This window comes from Rana temporaria, chromosome 2 (assembly GCF_905171775.1).
Source record: "Rana temporaria chromosome 2, aRanTem1.1, whole genome shotgun sequence".
Lineage (NCBI taxonomy): Eukaryota > Metazoa > Chordata > Amphibia > Anura > Ranidae > Rana > Rana temporaria.
In genome coordinates this window covers 90,573,643-90,592,875 of record NC_053490.1, presented here as the reverse complement: position 1 = coordinate 90,592,875, position 19,233 = coordinate 90,573,643, and the positions used below count along the sequence as shown (strand labels likewise).

The 19,233-nt window shown below is 44.0% G+C and overlaps 1 protein-coding gene across 2 annotated transcripts in view; it reads left to right on the top strand.

The window, feature by feature from the left end:
- SGCG (sarcoglycan gamma) overlaps positions 1-15,045 on the top strand; it is a 384,547-nt gene extending 369,502 nt beyond the window's left edge. For both annotated transcript variants that reach the window (XM_040340519.1, XM_040340520.1), the window contains exons 7-8: positions 6,534-6,657; positions 14,268-15,045. In XM_040340519.1, coding sequence (XP_040196453.1) covers positions 6,534-6,657; positions 14,268-14,441 — 298 coding nt within the window. In that variant the 3' untranslated portion in view covers positions 14,442-15,045. The remainder of the gene's footprint in view (positions 1-6,533; positions 6,658-14,267) is intronic.
- The last annotated feature ends 4,188 nt before the right edge of the window (positions 15,046-19,233 follow it).

The following is a 19,233-nucleotide window of genomic DNA, read 5'->3' as shown; positions in this document are numbered from 1 at the left end:
TGTCAGTATGTACAGGAGAGGAGTTGAGGGTAAGGTTGGGGTACAGTATGTACAGGAGAGGAGTGTGGAGGGTATGACAGTGGACAGTATGTACAGGAGAGGAGTGTGGAGGGTATCACAGTGGGTGGTATGTACAAGAGAGGAGTTTGGAGTGTAAGGTTGGGTTACAGTATGTACAGGAGTGGAGTGTGGAGGGTATGCCAGTGGGCAGTATGTACAGGAGAGGAGTGTGGAGGGTAAGACAGTGGGCAGTATGTACAGGAGAGGAGTGTGGAGGGTATGACAGTGGACAGTATGTACAGGAGAGGAGTGTGGAGGGTATGACAGTGGGCAGTATGTACAGGAGAGGAATGTGGAGAGAAATATAGTTGTCAGTATGTACAGGAGAGGAGTTGAGGGTAAGGTTGGGTTACAGTATGTACAGGAGAGGAGTGTGGAGTTTATGACAGTGGACAGTATGTACAGGAGAGGAGTGTGGAGGGTATCACAGTGGGCGGTATGTACAAGAGAGGAGTTTGGAGTGTAAGGTTGGGTTACAGTATGTACAAGAGAGGAGTGTGGATGGTATGATAGTGGGCAGTATGCACGGGAGAGGAGTGTGAATGATATGACAGTGAGCAGTATGTACAGGAGAGGAGTGTGGAGGGTATGACAGCCGTCACTATGTACAATAGAGGAGTTTATGAATGTGGGCAGTTTGTATAGGAGAGGAGTGTGGAGGGTATGAAAGTGGGCAATATGTACAGGAGAGGAGTGTGGACAGTATGATACTGAGCAGCAGGCCCGGACTGGCCATAGGGCAGACTGGGCATATGCCCGGTGGGCTACTATGGCTTGGGCCGGGGCCTCCCGCTCTGTGGCTTGTTGATGTCCATGCCGCACAGCAGGAGGTAAGCGGCGACCGCGGCCTGGACAGGGCTAACACAGGCCTGCGGCCGCCGCTCACCTCCTGCTGTGCGGCGGCGATGCCTGTATCTTCTCCGGCGAATGGGCTGAGCTGTGTGTCTCTCTCACACACAGATCAGCCTCAGAGCCGGCAGGAACAGTTCCGTTCTCTGCTCTCCAGTCTCCACTCAGATGGCCTGCTCCTCCTCCTCCCGCCCCTCTGCTTCTGTGTCTGCCACACCCACCCACTCGGGGAGAAGTGAGAGAAGCAGACAGCATGTGCCTCCTTTCCTGGGGTGAGTAAGATCACCCTCTATCCTGCCTCCCAGTAATTTAAGACACCTCCAAGGCATGTTTTTTAAATGTGTGTATTTTTAATGTTGCCATTTGTGACACGTGAAAAAAAACTGCTCTCTGCTGTGAGAATTTATTTTGTTAGCTTTCCATTGGTACATCTGCTTCAGTTCAGTGCCCAGCTACCCATGTTTTTTTCCAACAAAATCCTGAAACAGGCCAGAAGAACAGGTATTTTCTCTCCCTTTAGACTTCACTGGGGTTGGCACTAAGCTCAGGGTTCTGAGTTCCCACCTGGCTCAAAGTGAATCCTGACAGGTTTGCTTATCTCTAGTGCTCACACAAATTGTTCAGTGGTTAGATAATGAGACATGTCTCCCAACATGTTAGATTGGGGTCTACTTATTATCACATTCTGATATTCTGATATTAATGACATAATAGGTCTCTGTGGGGCACTGTCACAAAAATAATTAGATGCTTATAGCAGTTGTAGAGTCAGCCTGGAACATGGCTAATAAGGGGTTAATTTGGGAGGGTAGGTACTTCCCCCTAAACCAGACTATTAAAGACAGCAGAAGCTCACAAATAGGAGGGAGGCTTTCAGTAGCTGCTAGGAAGTCATAGGGCTTATTGTGGGCAAACATTGAGAGGCATAGAGCTATTTACTTTCTCTAGGAACTTATTGACTGTTTTATATTATTGCTTGATTGCGGAGTGTCATACTACATTAACGACGCCCGCATTTCAGCTCGCATATCGCACTGCAAACTGACAGTTCGGACATGAACCGGATCACATAGGTGTGAACACCCATGCGAGCCGATTCCGGTGCGGACCAAAAAAAGTGTCCTGTGCGTGTTTGGTCCAAATGCGATCCAATATCAGCCATAGTATCTGTATGGCTGAAATTGCATTGCAAAGACATTGCATGTGATTTGCACTGCAGTGCGAATCACATGTGATAGCGCACTAGTGTGAACCTGGCCCAAATCAGGGTTCTCAGAACACCACTTTACATGAGATCCCCCCTTAAGGCACGGTTAATACTAGTGTGCTGTGCAATATCGCATGTGATTCGCAATGCAAATCACATGCAATGTCCATGCATTGCGATTTCAGCCATACAGATAGTATGGCTGAAATCGCACCGCATTCAGACCAAACACGCACAGGACACTTTTTTGGTCCGCACCAGAATCGGATCGCATGGGTGTTCACACCTATGTGATCCGGTTCATGTCCGAACTGTCAGTTCGCAGTATGATATGCGAGCTGAAATGGAGGCGCCGTTAATGTAGTATGACACTCCCCGGCAGTTCAACATATGGCAGTGTGAACTGCCGTGCAAGTCGGAGCGATATGCGGAAACCCGCAGGTGGATTAGCAGCTTACAGTAAGTGAAATTCTGCAGACTCTAAGGGTTGTCTGTGCGGACTCTGATGTAAGGGGGGTGGTGGTGTGTGGACTCTGATGTAAAGGGGGGTCTGTGCAGGCTCTGATGTAAGGGGGGGTCAATACGGACTCTGATGTAAGGGGGCTCTGTGCAGGCTCTGATGTAAGGGTGGGTCTGTGCGGACTCTGATGTACGGGGGCAGGAGGAGCTGGAGAAGTGCACAGTGAGCAGAGAGTAAAAGGGGGCACTGTGATTACAGAGAAAAGGGGAAAATTGCAGGGGCATTGTAATATAAAGGGGCCTACCTGTAATCATTACAGTGCCACTTTACAGTGCTGTCCCCATTATATCACAGTTTCCCCGCACATTACAGTGTGGAGGACACCAGAAACCCCCCGCGAATGCCTACCGAAATCAAACCTCCCCCCCCCATTCCTGGGAAAAATGGGCTGCTCACTCTTAAATGCCCGGGCCTATTTTTTGTCCCAGTCCGGGCCTGCTGAGCAGTATGTACATGCGATGTGTGTGGAGGGTAAGACAGTGAGCAGTATGTAGAGGAGAAGAGTGTGGATGATATAACAGTGGGCAGTATGTACAGGAGAGGAGTGTGGAGGGTATGACAGCTGGCACTATGTACAATAGAGGAGTTTATGAATGTGGGCAGTATGTACAGGAGAGGAGTGTGGAGGGTATGACAGTGGGCAATATGTACAGGAGAGGAGTGTGGACGGTGTGATACTGAGCAGTATGTACATGAGATGAGTGTGGAGGATAAGACAGTGAGCAGTATGTACAGAAGAAGAGTGGGGAGGATATGACAGTGGACAGTATGTACAAGAGTGTAGAGGGTATGACAGTGGGCACTATGTACAGGAGTGGAGTTTGGAGGGTATAATATACGCGGTTTGCGTAAGTCGTACGTCCGGCGTAAAGTTATTCCTCATATATGAGGCGCAACTCATGCTAAGGTATGGACCAGGGAACACAACCGTCGTATTTTACGTTGTTTACGTAGTACGTGAATAGGGCTGGGCGTAGGTTACGTTCACGTTGTAGGCAGTGATCCGTCGTATCTTAGGGAGTAGTTCCGACGTGATTCTGAGCATGCACACTGGGATGCGTCCACGGGACGGCACATGCGCCGTTCGTTTTAAGTACTTCTATGACGCTTGGCCCATCATTTGCATGGGGTCACGCTTCATTAGCATGGCCCACGCCCACTTCCACTTACCTAGCCCAGCTTACGCCGAGGAAACCCAGCGTTCTTTAAGAGCGAGTGGGAGCAAGTGCTTTGTAAATCCAGTGCTTGCCTCTCTGCGTTGTGTTGGCGTAGCGTATATTAGATATGCTACGCCGGCATAAATATGCGCCAATGTATGTGAATCTGGGCCATAATGTTTAGCGGTTCTAAGTCATTTTCTAGCAAAAAAAAATATTTTACCTTGTAGACAAAAAATCTAAAAGCGAGGCTCGTGGCTGAAATGGTTAAAGAGCGGTTATAAGGCTTTAAAAGGCTGAATAAATGCAGGGTGTGAATGAGGTCTTAAGCAGTATTTCTAAAGCCTCAAAACAATGGGCACCATGTAGTCCTGTACACAGAGGAGCAGTAGTCTTGTGCTGTGTTAAAAATTAAGCAGTATGCCACATTCATGAGGCACCAACACTTATCAGTCATCTCCATTAATTTAAATTGTAACACACCATACCCGCTCCTATAGTATTTACGGAGTGTTAAGCCTCGTACACATGCACGGTTTTCTCGGCAAGAACCAGCAAGAAAACTGCTGACAGAGCAAGTAAACCGTGCGTGTGTACAAGGCTTTGAGGTTTCTCATCAAGAAAACTGCCCAGAATCTAGACGAGAAAAATAGAGAACTTGATGCATGCGCAGTAGCTTCCAAGGCATAGGTAGGGTGAAGCAAGATAGCGGCGATGGCATCGAATGTGACGAGCGCATGCTCGTTGTAGTCGATGGCGGTTCTTTTGAATGGTGAATGGTCTGTACACTTGGCCGGCAAGAGATTCTTGCCAGGAATCTCATCAGGAAAAACGTTTTTTTTCCTGACGAGAATCTGGGCCGTGTGTACAGGGCTTTAGTGAAGCATTTATAAAGAACATGGAATGCCTCTTGCAAATTCTCTGCGATGCACCCAATACTGGTACAACACCCTCCTCTTTTTCCTTTGGGCCATTCTTTCCATGATCATCTTGAGATGGAGCAAGTCAAGTGTAAATGATATCAAAGTATAAGAATCAATCATGCAGATAATTCAGAAAATGTCTGCCTTCATGCCACAATCTAACCACGCTTCAAAGCAGATCATTTCCTTTACATCACTTCCTTTTTAGTACTTCCCACTAGAAAAACAAAATTGTCATGGGCATTTAGCAAGCATTAGACATGTGCAATTTCGGAAATTCTTAAATTCGAAAAATTCAAAAATCCAAAAATCTAACCACAGAGACAATATAATACCCACATTTTTGGTAAAATGTAAAATATGTGTTGTCCAGGTAAATAGATACCAAAAATATCACGCTTTAAAATTGCTCAGGCTTGTGAAATGGCGCCAAACTTCGGTATTTAAAAATCTTCATAGGCAATGCTTTATAAGTCTCTTTTGGGTACCAGTTTAGAGTTACACAGGAGGTCTGGTGCTAGAATTATTGCTCTTGCTCTGAAATTCACTACAATACCTCAAATGTGTGGTGCAAAAGCTGTTTATGCATACGGGACCAACGTGTGCGCTCGCCTTTGCACGGGGGATGGGGGCACTTTAAATGTTTTATTTATTTATTGGTGGGACACTGGTACACTGATGTTTTTGTGCACTTGTACACTGACAGATGTTTTTTGCACTGGTACAGATGTGATGGGACACTGACAGATGTTTTTTGCACTGGTACGGATGTGATGGGACACTGACCGATGTAATGGGACACTGACAGATGTGATGGGACACTGACAGATGTGATGGTACACTGACAGATGTTTTGTGCACTGGTACAATAGTTTATTGGGCAGGAGGGCCAATCACAGTGCCCATATCCCGATCCTGTCTTGGCTGTGTCCTGTGATCACAGCCATTACAGGATCACGCGCGAGCTCCCATTCCTGAAGTCCATCAGATGGCAAAAAAGGCCCACCTGACCGTTTATGTACAGTGGCTGGGTGGGAAGAAGTTAGGCTAGGACAGAAAAAGTGTATGTCTGAGCAAAATAATAGTAAAAAAAGAAAAAAGGAACACCTCTGTTATACATACTCATTCTCCCATGTTTTATCCTTTGAAGTCGCTGTACAGAAAAAAGATATCTGTTGGGCTGCCAGAAATCCTGTGTGCTCCTAACTTACTATTTGTGCTGACAACACAGTGTATTTTCTGCACTGAAATGCCAACCAGCGTTGTTAGCCCTTCCTGCTGGACTATATAACTCTGTTTGTGCCCATCTTTGTCTCACTTTACATACATACAATGATTTCTTTCCCAGCAAAACAATGCTCCTGCTTTGACTCCCAAAAGCCTGCACATGCATGTGTGTAGAGAAGGGGCTCTTGGAAGATGCAATTCTGGAGTTCAAGTTGATAGAAGCTGAGCTCCCCCTGCAAGAATTTACAAGCCTGGTGATCATGTCACAGAAAATGTTCAAAGAAGGGGACGTGGGCAAGTTTTACCTATACCGACTGATTAGTACATTGTGCCTGTCTCAGTGCCTTATCTTCTTGTACTTGTACTTCTTGTTCTTCTACAGTACAAATCAATTGATGACTAAAAAGTCTAAAAAATTGAAGAAAAATGCTACTCTACAACACAGATCCATAAATATTTAGTTTTCAAGCCAAATATTCAAACATACAGTAGTTGAAAAAAAATCTCTCTTATTTCTCAAAAAATAAAATCTTAGTATTATTGGAAAAAAACTAAATGTATTTAACACTTACTCTATTATTATCTTTCAGACTGGAGTCACCTACTCGATCTTTAACCATGGATGCCCCAAAGGGAGTCTACATCAAAGCGCAGACTGGTGGAATCGAGGTTCTTTCACGGAAGGACATTAAATTACACAGCAACGATGGCATGGTTGGTACATAAAATATTTTCTCTAGCATAATTGTTTATAACATCCGAATATACAGAACATAAATATTTTAACACAAAAAAATGACATTTTTTTTTATATTCTACAAGAAATATAGGAAAAAAAACTGACCATGATCCACGGAATCATGGCCTGAACCGGAAGTGGAAATCTACATGTTTAGAGAAATTAATAAAAATAGATGTTATTTATGAGATTTACATAAATTTAAAGTGTTTATGACTGGGCAAAATAAAGAATCTGTACATTACATCTCTGCAATGTAAATAAAAATACCTGTAATCTTGCCAGAAATCAACGCCTAACTCTTATGTTATAGAGATGATGACAGGGAAAGTTTTCTGTAGTTCAGAAAGAAGAACTAGGCAGAGCTGCCAACACTGCTTAATATTTCAGAATCACTGTGATGTATGTTCAAACGGGAAGTTAGGGGCTCACTGAATTTTTTACATGTCAATAGGCATTTCTTTCTTGTTTACTGTGGGACACAGGAATCCAAGACATTTGGGTTATATTGCCACCTACAGAAATATTTAAACACTGACACACAAAAAACAGTGATAAGTCTAATATAACTCCTGTCACTGCTTATTGATAATGTCTTAGGAAGATGGGCCCCTTACCCTCCTGAGAAAAGCTTACCCATTTATACCAGCCAAATAAGGACAGAGAAGAAGATAACCAGACAGATTAGGATAATTAGTTTCACATATTGGGAGAGGCTCTGGAGAAACCCTGGCGGCTTTCATAGTTACATGGTAGGTGAGGTTGAAAAAAGACAAGTCCATCAAGTCCATCCTATGTAAGGGAGGAGGTGATGATGGAGCTAGAGAGCAGGAGGTCTTGGAGGATCAAAGATGATGGTTTGGTTAATCTTTTGAAGCAAGGTTGGTGAAGTAGCTCCAGGGGAAAGTAGCAAGCTTAGGGTAGGACAAGAATATGTGGAGTCTTGTACCCTCCCCCTGTCCACATCACCAACATCCATCCAGAGCCAACGGTATTATTTTATTAATCAGGGCCGTGGCCTGTACCAGTGTATATTTTATAATTGCATTCTGGAACTGATTTCATGATGAGAAAATATATATTTTTTCGGGTTTGCTTGGTTGAGAATGTTGTGGACAGATCATGTTCCCATGCAGTGATGAAGGGAGGATGTACCTTAGTCATTGGGGTAGATAAATGGTCATAAAAAAGTGAGAGGGTGTCCAAGGAGGTAATCAGTGGTGTTTAGGTTTTGTCCTGCCCTAGGCCTGACTAAACTCGTACAACCCCTAATTTAAATATGACACATCCCTTCCTGTCAAGGCCACACCCCTTTCTGTTTAAGATTTGCCCTAAAGTCCCTAGTGGGGACACTAGTTCTGAGGGCCTGGGGGGGCAATGGATTCCCTTAATTTGAATAGATTTTCTGTCACTTCCTGTTTGGCTATGGGGCAGGAAGTGAAGGGAAATCTCTGCAATGGGACAGGGATGGTAAATAATAAACTGACATGGGCTATAACCCTCCCTATACTCTATCCATAATAAAAAAGTGTTGCCTATAGTTCTACTTTAAGCACAAATTTCTGATAAGTTTGTTAATTGTCACTGCGGTATTTCTTTCTACATTTGTCACAACACAAGCGCCATCGAGAAAAAGTGTAGAAAATAAGGATTGATTGAATTTTTTGCACACATCACTACTAACAATGAAAATGTTGTGGGGTTTCCTCAAATTTGACAAAAGTCTTTAGACTACATATACACTGCCAAAAATGTGTCACACGTTCCTTATTGAATTGTCTCGATTTGTCTGCTATGAAAGAAACACTGACATTTGAATTGGGACAATGCACACAATTCATGTCTAAGGAATCAATGATTGTCACACTAAAATGCAACAACAGTTAAAAGCAAAGTACCCCCACAGTAAGATGCCATTTGTATTTACAATGATATTATGTGTTACATTTGATAGATATTGTCATGTGCCACCCTCAATCCCTGTCCAGGTGCACAGTGCTTCCTATGTGTAAATTACTAGTGTAATAAAACTAATAGCACCTAGAAAAACAGCATACAGCGAGCTGAAAATATCACATGCAGGTTCACATGGCGATTTCATCACATTGCTGCTGGAAAGTAAAATATTTAATTTGGTATATTTTAACTTGCTGCCGTTACTGTTTTTGAGGTTATTTTCTTTCCTTTCATAAATAGTGATACCCCACATACAAAAAAAGGGTTTAGAGCGTCTATAAAATCTTTTATGTTTCTACATGTGGAGATGTTGACAGAAAGTACAACAGCAAAATAAAATAAAAATCGGAGATTGGTGAGATAGATAGAGGCTTCAGTCACTTCCCCGCAGATACCATTTATGCTCACCTGACAGTCCTTAAACCAGGGAAAGAGCTGACATACTGCACTAACTACAGACTCCTCTCTCTTCTTGCCATGTTAATATTTTGGCCAAAATTCTTGCAAACTGCTTGCAGTACCTACTGCTGGGTATCATCCATCTTGACCAAACAGGTTTTCCCCCAACTAGAGAGGCCAGAGACAACACAACCTAGACCTTGAACCTAATTCATTGCGCTAAAAAGAAGGCCAATGCATCTACTTTCAACAGATACAGAAAAGGCCTTTGATTGTTTAACCTTGCTATTTTTAGATTTGACCTTGCAACATATTGTCCTTCCCCAACATATATTATGTTGGATTTGAGCTTTGTATCCTGTACCTACAGAGGCAATTAAAATAAATGGTACCCCCTCTAAACCTTTCACTTTTACCAATGATACCTGTCAGGGATGTCCCTTGTCACCCCTGCTTTTATATTGACACAAGAACCGCTTTTGCACCATGTTAGCTCTCAATTAGATATTCACAGACTGACAGTGGACCAGACAACTCATAAACTCAGAGCTCACGACAACAACTTATTATTCTTTGTCACTCAACCTCTAATCTTCCTCCTATTGTTTCTTTGGGAATTCCAGTTTTTCTTTCCCATTCCAACTACAAAATTAACCTTCAAAAATCAGAAGTGCATAATGTCTCCCTACCCTTTTTCCTAGAAAAACACTTGAAACCACATTTCTCATTGAAATTGGCATCTAGAGCGATTACGTATCTATGTTCTCAAATATCGGCGGATATCTCCATGATTACCTTAATTTTCTCCCCATACTCCCCTACATACGATTAGAAAGGACTTTCATTCCTGGGCAAATCTACTCTGTACAGTACCTGGTTTGGTAGATGCAATGCATTGAAAATGAATGCCCTACCTAGGTTTCTATACATACTATAAACTTTATCCATAGCCCTTCCACATTCCTACCATAAAACCCTACGCTCAGAATTTATACAATTGATATTGGCTAGAGACTCTCCCCAAATCTCTAAAGATGTATTGTCACTGCCAAAGTGTAATTGGGGAATAGGCTTCCCAGATCCTATCTGAACCGCCACACACTTGGCCTGTATTGTGGACTGGTGTTATATTAAACAGTCCAAATTGTGAATTTCCATAGAACAAGGTTATCTACCCTTCCCTATAGAGCAGGGGTGGGGAACCTACGGCCCGCGGGCCGCATGCGGCCCGCGAAATCATTCCATCCGGCCCCCCGTCACTTGCTGGATGCTCTGCTTTGTCAGCGGCTGTTTAGAACTCTCTCTGCACTACACATGAGAGCAGACGAGGGAGAGGGGCGGGGACTCTACACAGACACAAGCTCCTCATGAAGCCAGCAGCCTGCACAGACGTCCTGTTTAAGTTAGGCTTCTTGTCACACTCACAACAGATTCGTGTGACTTCCCTTCCCTGCTGATTTCCAGGAGCAGACTGCGATGGCATTCTAACTGCAACTGCAAGAAATTACACATGCCACATACTGTGTGTAAATATGGACGGGAGAGTGAGTGCCTGATCTTGGGTGGAGGAGAGAAGAGTTGTGGTTATGCACACTGTCATTCGCTGATCTAGGGGAGGGGGTTGTGGCTGTGCACACTGACTTGCTGATCTGGGGGGGTTGCACACTGTGACAGACTGATCTGTTTTGGGAGGTTAGGTTGTTTTTGTGCACACTGTGATCACCCAGTATGTCCCCTAATATAATCCCACACTCCAAATCATTCTGTTCCCTAATACAGTCCTCCCATTTCCCAGGTCAGTCTGTCCCCCATTATAATCCCCCCATGTCAGTATGTACCCCAGAACGATCCATCTAGGTCAGTCTGACTGACCTGTGTGGATTGTACTGAGGAACAGACTGACATGGGGGGGATTATAATGGGGGACAAACTGACCTGGGGGCAGTGGCAGAACTAGCATGATCACAAAGGTCGCCCACGGAGCCCAGGCCCCAGAAGCACCACAGAGCTCAGCAGCCCCACAGAGCCCAGCAGCACCACAGAGCCCAGCAGCACCACAGAGCCCAGCAGCCCCACAGAGCCCAGCAGCACCACAGAGCCCAGCAGGCCCACAGAGCTCAGCAGGCCCACAGAGCCCAGCAGCACCACAGAGCCCAGCAGCACCACAGAGCCCAGCAGCACCACAGAGCTCAGCAGGCCCACAGAGCCCAGCAGCCCCACAGAGCCCAGCAGCACCACAGAGCCCAGCAGCACCACAGAGCCCAGCAAGCCCCACAGAGCCCAGCAGCACCACAGAGCCCAGCAGCCCCACAGAGCCCAGCAGCACCACAGAGCCCAGCAGCACCACAGAGCCCAGCAGCCCCACAGAGCCCAGCAGCCCCACAGAGCCCATCAGCCCCACAGAGCCCATCAGCACCACAGAGCCCAACAGCACCACAGAGCCCAACAGCACCACAGAGCTCAGCAGGCCCACAGAGCCCAGCAGCACCACAGAGCCCAGCAGCAACACCAGTACCACAGAGCCCAGCACCAGCACCACAGAGCCCAGCACCACAGAGCCCAGCAGCACCACAGAGCCCAGCAGCAACACCAGTACCACAGAGCCCAGCACCAGCACCACAGAGCCCAGCACCAGCACCACAGAGCCCAGCACCAGCACCACAGAGCCCAGCACCACCAGAACCCAGAACCACAGAGCCAGCCCCACAGAGCCCAGCAGCCCCACAGAGCCCAGCACCAGCCCCACAGAGCCCAGCACCAGCCCCACAGAGCCCAGCACCAGCCCCACAGAGCCCAGCACCAGCCCCACAGAGCCCAGCACCAGCCCCACAGAGCCCAGCACCAGCCCCACAGAGCCCAGCACCACAGAGCCCAGCAGCACCACAGAGCTCAGCACCACCGGAACCACAGAGCCCAGCCCCACAGAGCCCAGCCCCACAGAGCCCAGCACCAGAGCCCAGCACCACCGGAACCAGGGATTGAGGTGAGGGATTGCATTGTGCTTTTTGGGGGGTGAGGGACTGCAGATTGTGTTTTGGGGATTGGGGGAATCGCATTGTGGGGATTGTGTTTTTGTATCTACCATGACACAAAAACGTATACGTCTGGCATGCATGTTTTGACCAAATATAACAGGCTAATTTTTAAGTTGATCATTTTGTACGGCCCCCGAATGATGTTACAAAAATCCAAATGGCCCTTGGCAGAAAAAAGGTTCCCCACCCCTGCTATAGAGGGAAGGGTAGATAACCCATGGGCTAGTCCTGCAACATAACAGGCAAGACATTATCATTTAATTGGACTCATGCTGAAAGCTTTTCACTCATTGATGAAATAATGGAGAATTCCAGCCTGCCCATCGCCACTGACCCAGATCAATGGACACCCTAACTTCTCTCCAAGTTAAAATAAAAATTTTAATACTTGGATTCAGCAGAATCAGTTCCACGCCAAACATTTCATCCTTCAATCATGCTGGCGCATCCCAGATCCTTCCCAGCTTGATTTGGCTTTTTGTGATGTAATAAAAACAAAGATAAATAATTTCAGAACTTTTTCCACCTTTTATGTGACCTATAAATTGTACAACTCTGTTGAACAACAAACTGAAATCTTTTAGTTGGTGGGAAGTAAAGTCAAATTAAATATTATGGTTGCATAAGTGTGCACACCCTTGTATAACTTAGTCACAGAGAACAACACCTGTTACTCAAGAGAGCAGAGTCTGATGGCAGACAAAGGAGGAGAAACTTAGAAGTTTGAAAGGAGGGTCAACACAGAGAACAGCAGTTAATGAACACCATTGTAGGAAAAAAGGAGTTCCAGATCCCCAGGTGGTTTGCAGAGAAAGGGTGAAAAGGAAACTACCTTGTTTTCTGCCAACCAACCAGCCAGATAGTCTGCTTCTTGAATGACATAACATATATCTGAGAATGAGCAAACTGGGCTTATGCCTTCCGTGGATTTCAGTTTGTTGACTTGTGGCATGACAATGTATGTTTTAATACCAACTCTGTGGCTGTCACCAATAAACATTGGAATCAGCAGGCATAGCAGCCCTGGTTGGTTAGGGTGCTTCCTTGAAAATGACAACCACCACCTTAACCAACTGCCATTTATGTAAAAGCTTAACTAGCATATCAACTATAAAAAGAAAGCCAAAAGAGATCGGTTAATAGGTAAGAAATTATTTCCAGTCAAGTCAAGTAAAGAAAGATGATATCTTGTATCCAGATAGACTTATAGGGCCAGATTCTCCTAGAAGAGCGCATCTTTGTTCCGGCGTAGCATATCCTATTTACGCTACGCCTCCGCAACTTAGATGGGCAAGTGCAGTATTCTCAAAGCACTTGCTCCGTAAGTTGCAGCGGCGCAGCGTAAATAGGCCGGCGTAAGCCCGCCTAATTCAAATGTGAAACAGGGGGGCGTGTTTTATGCAAATGTTATGTGACCTGACGTGATTGACATTTTTAACAAAGGGCGCATGCGCCGTCCGTGGACATATCCCAGTGTGCATTGCTCCAAATTAAGCCGCAAGGACGTATTGGTTTCGACGTGAACGTAAATTACGTCCAGCCCCATTCACGGATGACTTACGCAAACTACGTAAAATATTCAAAATTCAACGCGGGAACGACGTCCATACTTAACATTGTTACGCCGCATGTACGCCTCATATAGCAGGGGTAACTTTACGCTGGGAAAAGCCTAACGTAAACGGCGTATCTGTACTGCGTCGGCCGGGCGTACGTTCGTGAATTTGCGTATCTAGCTGATTTACATATTTATAGGCGTAAATCAACATACACGCCCCTAGCGGCCAGTGTAAATATGCAGTTAAGATCCGATCGGATCTAATACAAATCTATGCGTAACTGATTCTAAGAATCAGGCGCATAGATACGATGGCTCAGACTCAGACATACGATGGCGTACCTGGAGATACGCCGTCGTATCTCCTTTGAGAATCTGGGCCATTGTATGCAGACACTGCTCATCTTACTTCTAAAGGTAAAGTACACATTTTATACAGAGTATCACAGTTGCTATTTAGAAATTGGTGGACAGCTGGGAGCTTTAATAGTCTCTATTCAAACGTCAAGTTAGATGGGATAGCAGAATAAATGGAATGTATCCCTTTAAACAGATCTCATCTTCATATGTTGCAACAGGTTTAAACATATTTGTCATTTATTTTTATAGTAACTAATTTATTTCTTTTACAACACAGGTTGTGCTAGATGCTGAAAAAATATTTATGCCAAAACTGCCTCAAGGATCAAAGATGAACCCTGGAAGTTCTCAGGACCTCTATGAAGTTTGCGTCTGTCCTGATGGAAGACTCTACCTATCTGTGGCTGGGTCGACATCCACTTGCCAGGAATACAGCCGTGACTGTCAATAAAAGACTTCTTCGACCACTGGAAATTTGCAGTCCCTTTTATAGAACGTGGAAACTTTCACTTTGTTGGAACAAAACACATTGAGAATTTGGTTACTAAAACTACAAAATATGTGGGATGTTTATTTGTATCTGGAAACATACTTTTATGAAAAAATAAGGAAATATTTTTTTAGACACTGTAAAATAGCACAAGTTAATTTGGACTTGGAAATAAACCATCATTTATTGGTCTTGGCTAATAGCAGAAAATTAAGAGCTGTAGCTCCTGGAGCTCAGCCACTTAATAAAATGAGTATTTTGTCGCGTCACTGAACTGTTACACATTCATTGAACCAAGTAATTAATTGAAAACCATTCTAATTTTTTTTTCTCCTATTTCAAATACTTTTCTGCTTGTACCACATTTTATGGTAATAATGCGATCTTAATGATCTGTTTCCAACATTTGAAACAAATGAATAGGTGCCAGCAATATACTATGCAACCTACCCTGCAATAACATATTATGCAGTCTGCTGTTTTTATTGCATGTTATTTTTGTGGTATATTTTACATTGCTAAATTTGAAATGTTTGGTGGCAACTGATAAAAGAATGAAAAGCTAGTGGATACAACTTCTTTTAGATATGGTGAAATAGTTAAATTCCAATTTTACAGGCTGGTACATTTGAAAAGTATCCCATCTTATATATCGACTTTAATAATTGTTCACCACTTTGATAGTGGAATTCAGTAAAGACCTGTGTCGAAGGGCTTTCATTCACTTTAGATGGGTTTGCACTCCTTTACTATTCTGTCTGAATGTATTCCAAAAATGTATTGTCCTGGGGTCACCAGGACAATACATTTTTGGAATACGCAGGGTTCAAATTATTTTTGGAAAATTACAGTTTTAATCTGATTGTTGGTATGTGCAAAGATAATGGCAGCTTTTAGAAGTGATACTTTGAGAACTGAGGCCCAATCTAAACTAACAGCTTTTTTGAAATTGGAGAATGGAAAAAAATTGGCAAGTTTATGTATTGTATTTTTTTTTTTTATTTCAGCAGATGTCAAGGCTTTCCTAAACTGGTTGAGTTCAGGTAGAAATCTTCTTAAGCTGTTTGATGGATCTCAAAAGTGGTATGGAGCATTTAACCCTGATTTGAGATAAAACCGAAGACATTCCTTCAGTATAGGAAAAACACTAATCACTATCACCAAAACTTTTCAGAGAAAGGTTGGCTCAGTCAGGTTTTTATGCTGTGTCTCTGCTGCGGAGACTCACCCTCTCTATTTGTTCTGATGACCATTTTCACTAGATCTAAAGTGATGGGAAAAAATTCCAGTTAGGTTACATTATCGTGGGTGATTATGCAGATTGCTGCAGCAAATATCTGGATTCTTCTGGTTGAGATGACAGGTGTAGGCGAACAACTGTAGCCAAGAAGCCTGTAGAAAGCAATGATAGGCTGACACGTGCAGCGGCTATTTGCCACATCCAGCTGTTACCTGTAGTTAGGGACATATGTCCAAACCTGAACACAATCTGTCTGTGTGCATGACAGACCATCTGTGCCAAACCACGCTGGATGTGTAGATATATGTGAATAGCCAAGGCTTCTGTCAGTCTGTCATTGCTATGTAAAAGAAAAAAAAGATTTGACTAGAGATATAATTTAAGTCATCACCACTGTATTTTGATAGCACATTTTTTTTCAATTGTAATGGTTTCGTATAGCTAAATGGACATTTGCCAATAATGCTGATTTGGCAGGTGACATTTTCAGATTTGAGATAGAAATCCCTGCTTTGGGTGTCCTATTATTTTCCTTCAATATCCCTTATGCTGGGGATGTTTACTTGCGTGCACACCTATTGATATACATGTACTGTATATGTCTTTTTTTAAGTCTGAAAAAAAGAAACATTACCAGGTGATTGGGTCATAAATACACAAATTGGCAGATATTATTCTGAGAATAATAGATAAGAAGATATCCTGCCCCTCCTTGTATTTCTCCAAGGAAGGTCAGGGACCACTGCTATGCTAACTTACATTATGCCAGTGGCATAATGTAAGTGTATGTAGCATTACCCCCAGTGGAGCTTCTGGATTTTTGGGCAGCGTGTTACCTCGTGGCTCCTCCGAATTCTCTAGGGGCGAGTGATGCGTATGTGCATAAACAGAATTAAAGGAATGTCCACGACAGGTGCTCTTTTGCTGTGCTCTTTATTACCCAGCCGGGTAAAAACATTAAAACTTGTGGTGAGGAAAGTAAAGTTGAAAGGAGAAAGAATAGCAGATTCAGGCGTAATGATAGGAAACAGTCCTGCTCCCAAACGTAACACTTCTCTGCACCACTCCCGCCGGAGTGGGTTCAGTGTACACGGCCAGGCCTCTCTCACTGACCTGGCAGCTGGAGTATCACTCGGACAATGATAGGAATAAGTCTCTGCCACAGACCCTCCTTGGTGAACTTGAATTTGGGAGAAAGTCTCTGCCACAGACCCCTCTCAATGAGCTTCAGAAGATTCCTCTGCCACAGGTCCCCTCTGGGTTGGATTCTTGGAGATATGCCTCCTTACTTGAGTTACGTCTGGATCTCCTTCAACTTGTCGCCCAGGTACCGACTGACAGGTGATCAGTCCCGCAGTGTCGGGGCTACCTGTGATCCCCGGTGGTTTCGTCCAAGCCCTATTGGATGGCCAGCCTCTTAATGGTACTCCTCAGACCCACTCCCCACCGAACAGCACCCAGCTTGGGATCTTCAGAAGAGGGAACCCAGTCGCTCACTGGACCCCCATCGCTGGTTCAGATGCTCCGGTCCAACATGGTCCCAGAGCCAGAAACACCGCGTGGCACGCACGCCCTGGCCAGATAGGCCATAACGCAGGGGCACCACAGCACAGCCAAGCTGAGACAGAGGCCCTATTCTCACACCTAACAATCAGTATCAGAGTATAACTATACTCTGATCTATACTTAAATTTGACTAGCACCAGTACTATAAAGTACGTGGGCGCTACATATAGTATTTCTCATTCTTTATCTTCTCTAGAAAAAGATGGAGATCCAGCACAGGAAGATATCCCTGTTCAAAAATTAGCCTTTCTGACTGCCTGAAATGATAAGCACGCTCAATTACAGCCCAAAAATTGCAAGTGATGCTCAAAACTTTACTAGCTTTTAGCTGGGGCTGTGACCAACCTTCGTCTGTGAGCAGTTTAACTCCTAATACAAGTTTAAAGCATAATCTGAAATGGACTATTCTGGCTGTTGTAAATGTGTGTACAGAGATTGGAACAAAGTAGACCAATAGATGTGTATAACTAGTGCCCAACTAATTGATTGAAATGTTTATACGCAGGAAAATTAAGAGGTCAAAGATCACTAACAACTTTCTTTGAGCACCTGTTCACATTGGCGTGATTTGACACGCGATTTGACAGGTCAAATCACATGTCAAATCGGAGCCTATTGCAAGCAGGCGAAAGCTGAACTACTTTTGGCGACTTCAGGAGCAGTTTCAATAGACATCTGTGCATGAACCCACACAGAGGTCTTTCAAGTCGACCCCGAAGTCAGACTGAAATGCGGCTGTGAAATTGCCCAAGTTCAAATGAACTTGCACAATTTCAAAGCTGAGCTCGGTGGGAACGAAAGCTGAGGGTACGATGAACCATCTACACATCCAGGCATAACTCTTTAGTATGTATAGTAGTGTCATTATTAGGGTGAATGGAATTTTTTTATTTAATTTTCCTAAAATTTTTGTGAAAATTTAAGAGTTTTTGACCAAATTTTTGCATATTGCATGGGAGTGAATTGAGAAGGAGAAATTAAGGTGGTTTTTAGTGGTTTTTACAAGTGCAACAGGCATTACATGGCTTGTGAGGGTTACCGACGTGGCTTTTTAACTACCTTGGACTCGTTTTTATGCCAAAGAATTGCAACTAGCCATGTATTTATTTTATTTTTACAAAAAGAAAACACAAGCAGTGAAAAAAGGAGTAAAAAAATTAAAGATACACCTGCTAAATATATATAAAAAAAAGAAAATCCACTAAATGAAGCACATCTAAGCAGCTCAAAGCATTTTGACAAAATCTCTGATATCCTTCTCTAGTTATTTTCAGCCTTTCAGGGTTGAACCATGAACTTCCCTTCATGTTTATTTATTCATTTATCACAGATACTTATATAGCTCCGTCATGCTTTACATATATATTGTAGATTCACATTAGTCCCTGCTGCCAAGGAGCTTACAATCAAAAGTCCAGGGCTCAAGTCCCGCGGGAACGTGTGGGAACGGAGTTCCTGCACTTTTTTCACAGAAGGAACGCAGTTCCCTTTGCAGGACTAGAGCAGCCGAGCCGCCCGAGCCAATCCTTCACTAAGCGGCTATGCCCAGCTCGAGTCACTGTCAGGGGCAGGCGAACCTTCGTAATCCTTTATGTTACTGGCCGCTTCCTGTATATGGATTCATCAGGTAGTGTGCGGGTATTCCGTCACTTCCTCGATGATCCTTGAGCTTTTGTCATTGTTCCCAGGAGACATTGCAGAGGTCTGCCCGTGAGTTATCGCGGGATTTCGAAAAAACATGCGGTTTAGTAATTATGCATATGAGCGTACCATTTTTTTTTTTGTGGGGGAGTGGATCTTGGGTGGGAGTTCCCACACTTTTTTCCCCAGGACTTGACCCCTGAAAGTCCCTAACTCACATTCATACTAGTTTAGCTACCATATTGTCTTTACAGTATAACTGACTTTGATTATCTAAATTAATCTGTATAGAGTTTGGAGATGTAC